The sequence below is a fragment of the Neovison vison genome, chromosome 3 (genome assembly GCF_020171115.1).
Source record: "Neovison vison isolate M4711 chromosome 3, ASM_NN_V1, whole genome shotgun sequence".
Lineage (NCBI taxonomy): Eukaryota > Metazoa > Chordata > Mammalia > Carnivora > Mustelidae > Neogale > Neogale vison.
Genome location: NC_058093.1, coordinates 39,944,185 through 39,958,142, shown reverse-complemented (window position 1 = coordinate 39,958,142; position 13,958 = coordinate 39,944,185). Strand labels below are relative to the sequence as shown.

General features: G+C 55.8%; 1 protein-coding gene across 2 annotated transcripts; it reads right to left on the bottom strand.

Moving 5' to 3' along the window:
• Window positions 1-7,812: 7,812 nt before the first annotated feature.
• On the bottom strand, window positions 7,813-12,713 carry LOC122902415 (prothymosin alpha). 2 transcript variants are annotated; one of them, XM_044241849.1, is made up of 5 exons: window positions 12,486-12,713; window positions 9,723-9,794; window positions 9,353-9,449; window positions 8,806-8,879; window positions 7,813-8,562 (listed from the first exon to the last, which is right to left on the bottom strand). In XM_044241849.1, the coding sequence occupies exons 1-5, from the start codon at window positions 12,528-12,530 to the stop codon at window positions 8,515-8,517; spliced, it is 336 nt and encodes a 111-aa protein (XP_044097784.1). In that variant the 5' UTR covers window positions 12,531-12,713; the 3' UTR covers window positions 7,813-8,514. The 2 variants fall into 2 exon arrangements, with proteins under 2 accessions (XP_044097784.1, XP_044097785.1); XM_044241850.1 differs by having other exon boundaries at window positions 9,353-9,446; window positions 12,486-12,712.
• Window positions 12,714-13,958: the final 1,245 nt, after the last annotated feature.

The following is a 13,958-nucleotide window of genomic DNA, read 5'->3' as shown; positions in this document are numbered from 1 at the left end:
ATGTTAACAGGTTTATGTGAAAAAAAAAAAATCAAAGGGGCACCTAGGTGGCTCAGTAGGTTAAACCTCTGCTTTAGGCTCAGGTCACGATCTCAGGGTCCTGGGATCGAGCCCTACATCAGGCTTTCTGCTCAGCAAGGAGCCTGCTTCCCCCTCTCTCTCTCTGCCTGCTTCTTTGCCTACTTGTGATCTCTGTCTGTCAAATAAATAAAATCGTTTTAAAAAAATGAAATCTTGCCATTTGCAACAACATGAATGGAACTAGAGGGTGTTATGCTAAGTGAAATAAGTCAGAGAAACACAATTATGACTTCACTCATGGAATTTAAGAAACAAAACAGGGTCATAGGGGAAGGGAGAGAAAAATAAAATAAGATACAATCAGAGAAAGAGATAAATCATAAGAGACTCTAAACTATAGGGAACAAATAGGGTTGTTGGAGAGGAGGTGGGGGGGATAGAGTAACTGGGTGTTGGGTATTAAGGAGGGCACATGATGTAATGAGTTCTGGGTGTTATATGCAACTGATGAATCACTAAACTACCTCTGAAATGAATAATACACTATATGTTAATTAATCAAATTTAAATTTTAAAATTTCAGGTCAAATTTGGAATGAGCTGCATCTTAAACTATCCTCTTAGAGACTCCTTCATATGTTAAAGACCCAGGTAGTCTGTTTTCTTTCTTTTCTGTTATGCAAAAAGAAAACCCTTCCCATTGCTTACCCAGCACTTTGCCAAACAAGATGGATTAACCTCTCAGGCACACCCTGGAGCAGAGAGACAGTTGGGAGATGCCAGGCTGCATGAAGATGGGGGTCTCACCCATGAGTCCTATGACACTGTGTTTGGCTGTGAGGCATAGGTGGGAACCTTGTAAGTTCTGTGAGTTCCTGGAAGGTCAGAGGACCAGAGACCACTGCAGGCTGGAGAGAGGGAAAGGGGGACTCCAGGCAGTGGATGCAAGGTGGGCAGCTCAGATGACTGGGCCATGGCCCGCCCCACACACTCGGCTGGAAATGAGTCCAGCAGGGACTCTGTGATCTTATTGAGAGATGAACCATGAGCATCACAGCCTCTTCTTTTCTTTTCTTTTTTTTTTTAAGATTTTATTTATTTATTTGACAGACAGAGATCACAAGGAGGCAGAGAGGCAGAGAGAGAGGAGGAAGCAGGCTCCCTGCTGAGCAGAGAGCCCGACGTGGGGCTCGATCCCAGGACCCTGGGATCATGACCTGAGCCGAAGGCAGAGGCTTTAACCCACTGAGCCACCCAGGCGCCCCATCACAGCCTCTTCTGAGACTGATTCACCTGCCTCTGTTCTCCTTCAACCTGGAAACCACACCAGAAGTCAATACCCATACCCCTGTGCTCTTCCTTCCTCAAGTTGTCTCTGGTTCATGGAAGTCTGATTGGCTTCGGAGTTTAGAGCCTGGAGCCCAGTATCCTTCGGTCTACTAGTGTGACTCAGTTACAAATGACAAAAAAGCCAACCTGAACCAGCCTGAACTAAGAGAAAATGTACTGACTTGCATAACTGAAAAGTTGGTACGGCATTACATACAGGCCAACCCAGAGACTCGAATAATGTCATAGAACTTGGGGTCCCTCTTCCCCTTGACTCAACTCTTCTGTGTAGGCTGCAGTCGCCACCCCTCACATCACCTTAAGATCCAGTCTCACTGCCCAGGCCCAAGCTCCTTCCCTTTGCAGCGACTCAATCAAAAAATCCCAGGAGTGGGCACCTGGCAGTCTCAGTCAGGGGAGAACGCAAGTCTTGATTTCAGAGTCCAGAGTTCCAGCACCATATTGGGCTAGAGCTAACCTTTAAAAAAAAAAAAAAAAAATCCCAGTGCTCACTCTGATTGGATCAGCTAGGGTCATATGCCACCCCTGAGCCAATCAGTATAGCAAAGGGTTCCTGGGCACTGATTGGCCAAGACCATGGCCATATTCTGCTGGTGGCATATTCTGCTGGTGGAATTGGGTTGAGAATGGGGGAGGGGAAGTTCTTCAAGAGGCAAACTGGACACCATTTCAGGAGATTATTGCCAAGAGAAGGGTGATGGGATGGCTGTTGGTGACAAAAACAACATATGTCCCCTGGTACCTTACGGAATCTTCACCAGCAGCTCCTTCCTGGGAGAGATCTGCTCCCTGCCGAGAGCCTCACAGCTGGGCCCCGGCTTGGCTGAATGTGAAATGAGGTTGTCTCAAGTGACCACCTGGCACTTCTCGTTGCTATGGGCAGCAGCTTTGACGGAGAGCTCATGACATACTCCCTCTAAGCTGGGTCCCTTGGCTATGCTCAGGACTTCACAGCCACAGGCTGCTAGGCCTTCTCCTTCAATAATACATCTATCAGGGCGCCTGGGTGGCTCAGTGGGTTAAGCTGCTGCCTTCGGCTCAGGTCATGATCTCAGTGTCCTGGGATGGAGTCTCGCATCGGGCTCTCTGCTCAGCGGGGAGCCTGCTTCCTCCTCTCTCTCTGCCTGCCTCTCTGCCTATTTGTGATCTCTCTCTGTCAAATAAATAAATAAAATCTTTAAAAATAATAATAATAATACATCTATCATTCCCCTAGTATACAAGGTCAGTGTTGTAGGCCGCCTTCCAATGTTTCAGCTGTGTTTCCTATTTGAGCTTTTGTCAACTCTCTGAACTCAGAGCAAAATCTGTGAGTGGAGGCTGAGCTCTCTGGAGAGGAAGTCCTGGGGAGAGCCCTGCCCTCCATCCTGGCTGGCCCTACCCTTCCCTCCAAGCACTTGGAACTGGGGGTTGACAGCCGCACTGCAAAATTGGACTACTCCATGTAAAGCTGGGAGCAGGGTTTCTGTCCCCATGAAGCAGTTTTCAGCAGGCAGGGATTACAGAGTGGCCAGGTCCTGAGGCAGGCAGGGTTGGCCTTTACCCCGGACACAGAAGGCCACATAGTAGGTATGGCAGAAGAAGGCTGGGCATTGAAGACCTAGGTCTTTGGACCCCTGGGCCAGCAACGGCAGCCAGGGAGAGGCGGCACAGACCGTAGGGAAGCCTGATGGACAGCTCAGAGAGTGGCCAGGAGGGCAGCTGGGAGCCTTCAAACTCCAGCCCCCATTCCCTGCAGCTGAGGACCCTGGGACTGGGACTTAGGTCAGCAGTCACTATGAGTAGTGAGTAGAGAGGACCGAGAGCTGCACCTGCCCAGGGAAGGTGTCGTGCACCAGGCATTCAAAGGGATTAAGCAATAAGGAGCCCAGGGAACCAGAACCCAAGGAGGAACCAACCCTGGCCTCAGCTCAGGCTCTGGAGAGGCCTGGGGTCTCCCTTTGAGAAAAAGAAGGACCAGATCAGCTGACCAGAGGGAAGGCTTGGGAAATGACCACTGACTCTCAGGTCTGACCCGGGTTCCAGAAACAGAGAGGGAGGAAGGGCTTTCAGCTGGAGTCGCGGTGGCTGGGGCCGCTCTTTCCTGGACGGTACAGAACCTGGCAGAGCCCCGTGCAGTTCCCCTACGTCCACCAGAGGGAGCCCGTTGCTCGCAAATCTCCCAATTTGGGCTGTATGGGCCGCCCGATCCTTGGCTTTTAGAAAGATTTTGGGAGTGAGGATGGGTGAGACTCTGGACTCCCAGAGCAGATCATCAGGCAGTGATAAATAGTGTGCTAGTCTTGGGACTAGAGGAAAGTAGGCTCTGCTGAAGGCAGCAAGGACTGTTCAGGCCAAACTTTTGGTGGGATGAAGCTATGTGGTGAGGCTAGGCCGCTGGGACAGAAGAAACGGAGTTTGGCCCAGACATGGGACATTAAGAAAGGCAGCCTGGACCCTACCTCCTGGCTCACACTCTTCTTGCCATTGTGCACAGGAGGAGACTGAGGCCCAGCAAGTTTGAATTACTTGCTCTGTATTAACGTGCCTGTCGTGTCTGTGTCTGGATGGGGCTCAGCCTCTCACCTCCTTTCTGGAGGTTTTGAGGGGAGTAGTCCCCTCTGAGCAGGGCCAGAGCCTGAGAGGGCCTGGGAGCCTGATTCCAGCTCCATGTGTTGCCTGCTCTGCGGTCTTCTTGGCCCCTGGGCTGGACACCCCGCCCAGGCTCTGGGCCTTGTGGACATCTGCAGGACTGAGCTGCGCTGGGAAGCAGAACAGAGAGCAGCTGGTCAGTCTTGCCTCAAGAGCCTGTGCACAGCAGGGGAGCGGGTGGCAACTGCGGCCGCAAGTTCCCTCCAACCAAGGCCTTGATCTGACCCTGGCAGCCGTCTGAGTGCAGCTTAGTGAGGGACAGGCAGCCTGGGGCTTGAGCAGCCCAGGGAGGACACTCCACACTGTCCTTACTCCACAGGCTCCAACCCTTGTGAAGGGCAAGCCTCCCGCCACCCCCAAAAAATGGGGCACCTGGCAGAAACCACAAATGAGGGTCGGGAAGACAAGGATGTAGAACGCCGTTCCACCACCAAGAGGTGTCCTGTGGTGTCCTGAGGAGGGACCTCCTCTCTCGTGCTCTTTTCTGTATCTCTGGAGCCCAGAATGGAGTCAGGCACAGTGACAACATTCAGTACACATGCAAATGAATGAATGAACGAAGGAACGAACAAACAGAATATTATGTGCAGGGAAACGTGGTGAATAAGGCATGGCCCCTGGCCTCAGTAGGGCACAGTCAAAAAACACAAACTAGTAAATAAACAAGCTCACTTTGTGAGAAGTGCTATGTGGCCGAGGGACAGAACTGGGGATGGCTTTCTTGACGTCAGGGACAAGGAAGGCCTCTCTGGGGAGATAACATGTGCTGAGACCTAACATGGATCAAGTTATGAGAAGTCTGGGAATCAGACATTCCTGGAGCAGGAATAACCAGTGCAAATGACCTCCGCCAGGCCCAAGTTTCCCTTGGACACAGGGAGGCTGATGTAGCCGGTGAGCCAGGTGGGCAAGGCAGAGGATGAAGGGAGAGGGGGCCTTGGACTTGGAGCCTTCATTTCCTGGAACAGACAGCACTCAGCTCCCTGTGCTCGCTCGTGTGACCTAAGCCTTATGTCTTCTTGCTAGGCCCTTTTCCTGGCCTGTCTGGTTTATACCTCGGCCTCCATTACTCTGGCCCAAGCCAGACCTCTTGCCGGCCTTCCGGACCTGTGTACCCACCAGCCTCTGACAGTTCACCTCAAACACAGGAGGTCTCCATGCAGCTTTAGACCTTCATCTCCAGCCCCTGGCATATCGTAAATGGCACCTCCCTGTGCTGGAGGGCTCAGGCCAGAACCTGGAGGATCCTTGCCTCCAACACCCATTCTGTCCCGGAATCTTGACACTTTAACCCATGTGTATTTTTTTTTTAAGGATTTTATTTATTTATTTGAGAGAGAGAATAAGAAAGAGAGAGCATGAGCAGGGTGAGGGGCAAAGGGAAAAGTCAAGTACCCGCTGAGCAGGGCTGAGCAGGGAGCCCATGCAGGACTCGATCCCAGGACTTGATCCTGGGAGTCCAAGATCATGACCTGAGCTAAAAGGAGACAGACTGAGCCAACCAGGCACCCCTACCCCATGTGATATCTTAAATGCACCTGTTTCTCTTCCACCTTGCCCTTCCCCCTTACTCCGGGCCCCCTGCCTCTGCAGATGTCACAACAGTGCTTTCCAGGAGCTTTTCTACCTCAAACCATCCTGTGGCTTCCTCAAATCCTAGCTCTGCACCTGGTCCACAGCCCGCCCACCCCCTTTGCCCATGCACCCTTAGCACTTTCCTGCACAAGGCCTCCCCATGCACCACTCCTGCCCCCTAACCTGTCCCCCATCTCCTCTCTCATCCTCCTGGCCCTTCCAGTCTCAGCTTCAATGCCACCTCCCCAGGGAAGCCCTCCCTGCTGTCAGGTCCCCCTGTCTTTGTGCTCAGGGTCCCATTATTCATAGATGGTCCTTAAGGAGTTGTGGATGGATACTTCAGTTAACAGCCCTATCCTCCCATCCCTTGCTATGGGTAGGTGTCTTGCAGGCTCCCTAACAAAGAAAGTGGAGGCCTGAGAAGGAAGGAGGTCAGGGAAAGATAGGAGAGCGATAGGGGGTGGTTATCAGCAGAAACTGGGGTCCCAGGTTTCTTCCTTTGGATAAAGCAGTGTGTAAGTCAGCCCTAATGTGATCCAAGGACTCCCACATGGCCACGATGTTGGGGAACAGGAGTGGGTAGGGAGCGTGCCTGGCTTCTGTCCCCACCCATTTCTGACTACAGGGTAGACTTGGGCATTCCAGACAGAGGTGTCCCTCCTGAGGATTCTGTCCCCCTCCCTTCTGTCCCGCTTTCCCCTGCAGCTGTGAGTGCATGCATCTTTAGACTGCATTCAGGGGATGCCTGTCACTTGAACATCTGACTCTTGGTGTCTGCTCAGGTCAGGATCTCAGGATTATAAATTTGAGCTCCGCGTTGGGGTCTGCACTTAAGAGTCTCCTGGAGGGGCGCCTGGGTGGCTCAGTGGGTTAAGCCGCTGCCTTCGGCTCAGGTCATGATCTCAGGGTCCTGGGATCGAGTCCCGCATCAGGCTCTCTGCTTAGCAGGGAGCCTGCTTCCCTCTATCTCTCTCTCTCTGCCTGCCTCTCCATCTACTTGTGATCTCTCTCTGTCAAATAAATAAATAAAATCTTTAAAAAAAAAAAAGAGTCTCCTGGAGATTCTCTCTCCCTCCCCCAAATAAATCTTCACACCCCCCCAAAAAAACAAACAAACAAACAAAAAAAAAAACAGCTGCATTCAGGAAGGATAAAGGAGGCCCAGGATCACCCAGCTGGTTACAGAAGTGGGAACAGAACCCCTGCTTTTAGATCCTTAGTGAACAGACTGTCCCATTCTCAGCACCCCGAACAGCTAAGGTGTCAACCCTTGCTAACCCCCTAGAGAATGGGCATGATTCAGGAGCACGCTATGGAAGCTTGTGAGGGGCGGGGGGGGGGGGGGGGTGTTGCAGGGTTCCACTTGTGAAGCTTACCTGCAAGCCCCAGGAGGCTTAGAGCGCTCTAGTAGCTCCTGCCCCCAAGGACTTGAACTCCTGTTCACCTTCACTTCCGTTAGCTTTCCCGACTCACCGCACACAACCAGCCGTCTGAAAATCCTAAGCGCTCATCTACGATCTTCAACTGTGTTCAAGGGGAAGGCTGGCCAACCTCCCTAACCAAGGTCCACTTCTTTCTCCTTGAAAAGAGCTTGGGGAATTAGGGCAAGCCTACGTTGGGGCCCTGAAAATAAGTCCAGAGGGACAAGGTGCCACATGCCACCACCAGGGGGAGCCACAGTCACCAACTAATTGGGTGAGGACCCAGGAGGAAAGGCTTAGGTTATGGGTAGCCCCATGGGCAGGTGGCTTATCTGCGGTCTTGGCCATGTTCACACTTGGCCTGTGCCACCACCCACCCACCCCAACCCTGGGGGGGTGGGGTCTGTGTAACAACAGTGCCTCATGTAGCCCATTCCTGGTAGTACCTGGGGATGCGGACATTATCTTCCAGAGCACCCTGATCCACCTGACATCCAATACCACTGGGAAATGGCTCTTGGTACAATCAGTAGACCAACTCCCCGGAAGTGGCCTCCCCTTCAGAATTCTTAATTCCCAGTACCCTCCCGGAAGGTCTTAGTGGCCAGCCACAGCTCAGCTCTTGATCTCTCTGGCCACCCACCATGCTGCTCCCACCCATTCTTGACAACTGGGGGGTCTTCAGCCCACTATCCCCAGGAAATCTGGCTGGGCTTGAATTCAAGATCCTTCCAATGCCCCCTCCTCCTGTCCTTGCCCCCCCCACAGGTCACCTAGAGAAACTGAAATGCAGAAAAACCAGGCTTGAGACAGCTTTGTTAGAACAACTCAGCAAAATAAAATTCCGGTTTATTGTTGGACAACATTGTTTCACACATACATCAAACAGGCCAAAAAAAATAAACAGCAACTTCATAGACAAAAAAGGAAAAAAAGAAACCTTTTATCTTTGGCCTTTTTAACCATCTCATACAAACCAACTACTTATAGTACAGCTAAGTACATACACAAAAAAAGTTACTGGAATGCTCGGAATAAGATTGTTTTTTTGTTGTTGTTTTTGCTTTTTTTACAAGGTTTTTTTTCTCCTTTGAGATTATAATGAACATGGTCACACCACAAGTAAAGTCAGAAGTAGGACAGAGAACGCTCCAAAGGCTGATTTGGTCATCCGAGATCATTAAAAATGGCTGACCCCTAACAATATGTACAAAAATATAAAATGTAAATAAAAAATACAAACAAATTTTCCTTTTTAAAGTACTTTTAAGAAAAAAAGCAGGGCCTTGGAAGTTTTGGTTCTTTTTTCCTCCCCTGTTGCAAATTCACGTTGTGGTTTTGGTTGGGTGGCGGAGAGCGTGTGTCATCTGCGGGTGGCACTGCCTGCGCTGGGCAGGCGGGCGGGACTCTCTACTCGAAGGTGACCACGTTTAGATTCTGAGACGGGAAGTGGAGGGTGAATAGGTCACGGTGGCCTTTTTTTTTTTGTTAAGTTTAACTTTTCCTTTTTTGCTGTCTAGTCATCCTCATCAGTCTTCTGCTTCTTGGTGTCAACATCATCATCCTGCACAGAGAAAGATGGTCAAGGCCCTGCAAGCACACACCGGGCCCACCCCCACTTCTACAGAAAAAAGGCAAGGGCCAGGCACTGGCTGCTCCAGAGGCTTCCAGAGCTCTGAGAAGACAGGCCTAGCTTCCTTTCTGTTCCTGCTCAAGATAAGGGAGCCTTTCAGGACTGCACAGCAGGAACGAGCCCCTCTGCCTATCATGTCTCAGGTCCCAACTCCCCACCAAAGCCAGAACCCACCTCATCATCTTCAGCTGCCCGTTTGCCCGTAGCTGCCTCAGCCTCCTCATCTTCATCTCCATCCTCTTCTTCACCTGCAGAATCAAATCCCAGGGTAAACCACATTGCCTTCCCTCAAACACCAGGAAGAATCCTGATACCCTACCCACCCAGCGACAACCTGAACTTGGGTGGGGACAAAAAAACACCGCAGCTCCTCAGGGGAACTTCCCAGTGAAAGATTCTCCAGGGAACAGAAATATCCCTGATCCCTGCTGCCTGACAAACGAGGCAGCCAAAGGCACCTTGCCACCTCCATGCAGGCACTGGTCTCCAGAGAAGGAGAGAGCAACAGACCAGTGTGTGGAAGGCACCAGTGGAAGCGTGCATACATGGGGACACAGCTTCACTTCGCTAGCCTAAAACCAGCGAAGTCCTAGCCCCGCTGTACCAACCCAGCTGTAGGTGGGCCACTGGTCCCCAACCCCAGGACCCAACTCCTGTCCCTTTGCTAGACAAGGCCAGGGAAAGGTACCCCCTAACAGGAGAGACAAACAAGGCTACTCACCATCACCTTCCTCTTCTTCCTCCTCCTCCTCCCCACCTTCTTCCTCTTCTTCATCTACCTCATTGTCGGCCTCCTGCTCCCCATTTTCCTCATTCTCCTCGACAGAAAACATACCAAGTTGTTAATAAGAACAGATCACCACTCCTGTCCAATCCCGGCTCTTCCCCCCCCACAGCCCACCCAATGCACGTGCAGCCCAAGACCAGGCAAGAGACCTCAACTCCTCTTCCTAAAGCTCCACCAGGAGACCACGATGCAGGAACTAGCCAAGGGCTCAGCCTTCTTGCTCACCCCAGACTAAGCTCAAGCTGGAGTGAGAGAACTTCCTGGCCAGGAGCGGCTAGGCATCATGGGCAAGGCAGACACTCACAGCGTTCCCATTAGCAGGTGCGTCTCTTCCATTCTCTGTCTCCTCCACAACTTCCTTCTTCTCCTTTAAGTCCTTCAAAAAGTAAGAGGGAACTAGTAAGTCTTTTAAGAAACCCGGGGCTGGCAAAGAGGCCCAGAACTCAGGGGCATGAATACAGCGCTGATCGGGATGTCCTAACAGCCCCATGTTACACTTGGAAACACGGGAAGGAAGGGCTCCAGGACAGCCGGCAAGTCTGTGGTCAGGGTTTCCTCCAATTTCTCAACCCTTAAAAAACACATCAAGAGTCCCCTACAGTTGTTCCCACTGCCCCTTACTCCTACTTCTTAAGACAAGAGCCATGTGGCACCACAGCCTTAAACCCGTCTGGCCGGGCAGACGAGCCAGAGAACACTTCACTCACACACCCATCACGGACTGGTTTCCAACCAGAGGGAGCTCCGCCTCTCACAAATCCTTCTTGGAAGACAGCAGGTATGTGCCATAAATAAATAAGGTAATGGAGGGAGGACCCGGGCACTGCGGGAGAACTCCCGTGGGCGGGCTAGCCCGGGAAGGGAATGGAAGGGAGGGAACTGGCAGAACCCGGGAGGTCGGTTCAAGTACTCCCCGCCGAGCTAAGCACCAATCAAGCCCACGGCAGCCCACCTCTTTAAAAAACCCAAACCCACCAGTCCCCTAGCTGTGACAGCTGTCCCAGGAGGTCACAGGTCTTGGCCGAGGAACGTGCCCGGGCTTAAGAGACTGACCCTCCTTCAGGAAGGGAGCCGCCCCGCGCGGCCCATCTCAGCGACCGTCAGACCACACCTCGAGGAGCGGACCCAGTCCACTTTCCAAAGGGCAGCGCCACCGCGAGCGCCCCGAAGCCCCGTAACTTTTTCCGCCTGGCCCTGTCGACCCTGCCGCCAACACGAACAGGCGTCGAGCCAGACACAGCTCAGACTCCGTCCAGTGAGCGGCCTGGGGCACCTGTCGGCCCCATTACCACCCGCAGCCAAGCCGCGAACCCCGGTGCCGCCCGCTCCCGCCCCCTGGCGGCCGAAGCCCCGGGGAGCGGGTGGGGGCGGGGAGAACGCGGCGCGCAGGCGCGTAGCCCCCGCCCGGCGGGCTTTGCGCGCGGGCCTCGGCACGCACCGCGCGCGCAGAGCACGTGGCCCAGGGCCGCCGAGTGCGCCCCCTGACCCTTAAGACCAGGAGCCTGCCGGCTGCGCTGGCCCCACCGCCGCGCGAGGTGCTCGGCAGTCTTTCCTGGCGCTTCTTGACACCCTGCACAGCAGGCCTCGATGCGTGGGTCTGCCTCTCGGCATTTGGCGGGCAAAGTCCCGCGGGAGACTGCCCCGAAGTCCATGGGGCTTTTTCAGCCCCGCAGCCTGAGGCCGTCGGGGGACGCGCTCCACGGGGCTATTTATTGCTGCCGGCGGGAAATCACCTTGGAGGGAAGCGAACGCGGACGTCCGCACTGGGAAGGGCCGACCCTCCCCCCACCCAACCTAGTTCCCGGGCTTGGTCCGGAGGGGGGGCCCGCTGGAGCCCTTGCGGAGATTCCAGTCGCCAGCTCCACTCCGCCGGGGGAAGTCACCCCTGGGAGAAAGCCAGAGGTGACGCCAGGGGCATAGAGGTTAAGGAGACACCAAGGTGACTCCTGTCCGTCCCCGAAGAGGCACGAGGGGCGCAGAAAGAGCCGATCTGCCTTAAAGTGCCGCGCTCCGGGCGAGAGCGGAGCGAAGACGCTCCCCGCGCCGGCCGCGAGAACGACCCGGCGCGCAGAACCGGAGCTGCGCCAAACGCGCAGGATCTCAAAACCGAGGGCAGCGACCCCGCAATACCAGTTCCCGACAACCCCCCAGCGCCCGGCTCGACCCCACAACCGGCCAGCCGCGGCCACAGCTTTTGTTCGTCCGCGTTGCCTCCGGAGCAGCGACGCACACGGAGCTCCCGGGCAGCCGCGGGGGGCGCCCATCGTCGCCCCGGCGCGCCGTTCCTTCACTTTCCGTTTCCTCACCAACGGCGCGTGGGCTCGCCTCCTCCACAGCCAAACCCGGGTACCGCTGTAAATTACTTAAGCTAGGCGGTTGCTCCCGGCGCTCTCTCCCCGGAGGACGCCTACCCCCGCCCTCCCTGAGGGCTCCCAGGGCAGAGAAGACCTTCACACCTCCGCGGAGACAATCGACGTCGCGGCCCGCCGACCCGCTGCCCGACTCCACCTTATCAACGCTTAGTCCAGATAAACCACCTCGGACCCACTGCAAGGCGCGAAACGAGGCGGCCCGGCTCCGAACAAAGAGGAGCGCCGCCGGCGGGCGCTCGTTGCGGGGCCGCCGCTTCCCGCAGCCGCCCCCGCGCCAGCACACGCGCCCCCCCCCCCAGCACTTCCGATTCCAAACGCGCTTGAGTTTCAAAGTTATTTCCGTGCGCCCTGCAGGCTGACGACCCTCGGCCGGCCCCTCTCCTCCCGCCACCTTTCAGACGACTCACAAACAAGTTTCAGGAGCCGTAAAACACCCCGCCCCCCCGAGCCCCTCAGCCCCCGCCCCTCGGGGGCCCCGCGGGCGCCCGGCCCACTCCCCGACGGGCATCACGCCTGCCGCTGCGCTTCCCGCCCCCTCCCCCGCACACAAAAGAGTGAGCTGCCTGGGGGCCTAGGCCGGGGGCGAGAGGTCTCTCCGCCCGAAGAAGAGACACCAGCCGCCGTGCGCGCGCCAAACACCGCTCCGGCGGCAGCAGCGCGCGGACCCCGAAGGGGCGGGCGGCGTCCAACCTCACCTTGGTGGTGATCTCGGAGCTGGTGTCCACGGCCGCGTCTGACATGATGGGCACGCCGGTGATCCGATGCAGCGGATTAAAAAGAAAGCAAGAGTTCGAGGACTCTGGCGAGAAAGCTACCGGAGTCCGCGGTGGCGGAGGAAGCGCGCGGCGGAGGTGGTTGCGGCGAACGAAGAGCCGGACACAGGAACAATGCAAAGATGGCTTTTCAGAGCAGCCAGTGGGGAACTCACGCGGCGCCAGAACCTTTAATATAGATTAGTGGGCGGCGCTCAGCCTCCTCTGCCAGAGTGCTATTGGCTGAGCGCAGGGAGCGGGCGCTCGCTCATTGGCTCGATTCCGAACAATGGGCAAGCGTGCTTAAAGCGGCAGTGCCTTGGTGCGTCCCGCGCTGCGCAGTCGCCGACCGCACTGTCATTCAGGGCTCTAGTTTGCCGGGTCTCGGCGGCGCCGGCGCCGCGGGGGATGGGTGCACGAGCGCGCTCTAGGCGCGCGCTCCCGCCGCTGTTTTGCTGGGGCTGCTGACGCAGAAAGCCAAAGCGCGGCAAAGCCGCCCGCCCAGCCCCCAGTCCTCCCCTCCCCGCTGCTGCTCGGAAGGAGGGGGAGGGAAGAGGAGGCGGTGGCCGGGCTCGCACGACGGCTGCCAGCGAGGGGGAGGGGAGGCCGGGTGCTGGGCTGCGCTTGCCCGGGGCGGTGCCCTGTGCGGTGCCCGAGGAGGTGCCCGCCCCCCCCGCCCTTGGGCACCTTTCAACCGAGAATTTTCCCCGTGCAAGTGGGTCGAAGCCCTGCGACGAGCAATGAGGCGGTGAGGCCGAGACCCGCGCTCCTGGGCCGCCCCGTCTGTACTTCGTCCACACCCTGTGCCCGGCCCCAAGTGCCCCGGGTCTTTGAAGAGGTGACCCCGTTGCCCACCACGAGCCCCAGCGTTGGCCGCATGAGCCAGCCGACAACCGGGCTCCGTGCCAAGCACACACACACTCTGAGATTCATGCTTCGAAGGGACTCGTGGGCCGGTGTTAGCTCCTGCCTTCGAGAGGATAGCCCCCTGGGCGTCGCACCACACAGAAGTCTCCGCACTCCAGGGGTTTGGACGGCGCCTACCCCGACTGGCCACTGCCGTCGCGACAGCTTCAGGGAGCTCCTTTCAGGGCCCGGCCATCTGGTATATCATTTCTCTCACCCCACTGAAGGGACTGCGAGGGGCACATGAACTTACATACTGACAGTTTACTGGGGTAAATAATCGCCCCCTTAGACCAGTTTGTCTAGTCCTTGGGGACTCCTTGAAGTTTGGGACGCCATTTAGAGGACCACGCGGAGCCCTGAGAAGGGAACCATCAAGTCGCCACACTCAAGATGGCGTTGGGCTCAGCAAGCGTGGCGTGACGTGGCGATCCGATCACGCAAACGACCTGAAGACCACAGGTTACAGGCTCCTTATCGCCACCGCATTTGACTGTCGAACTTAGAAAG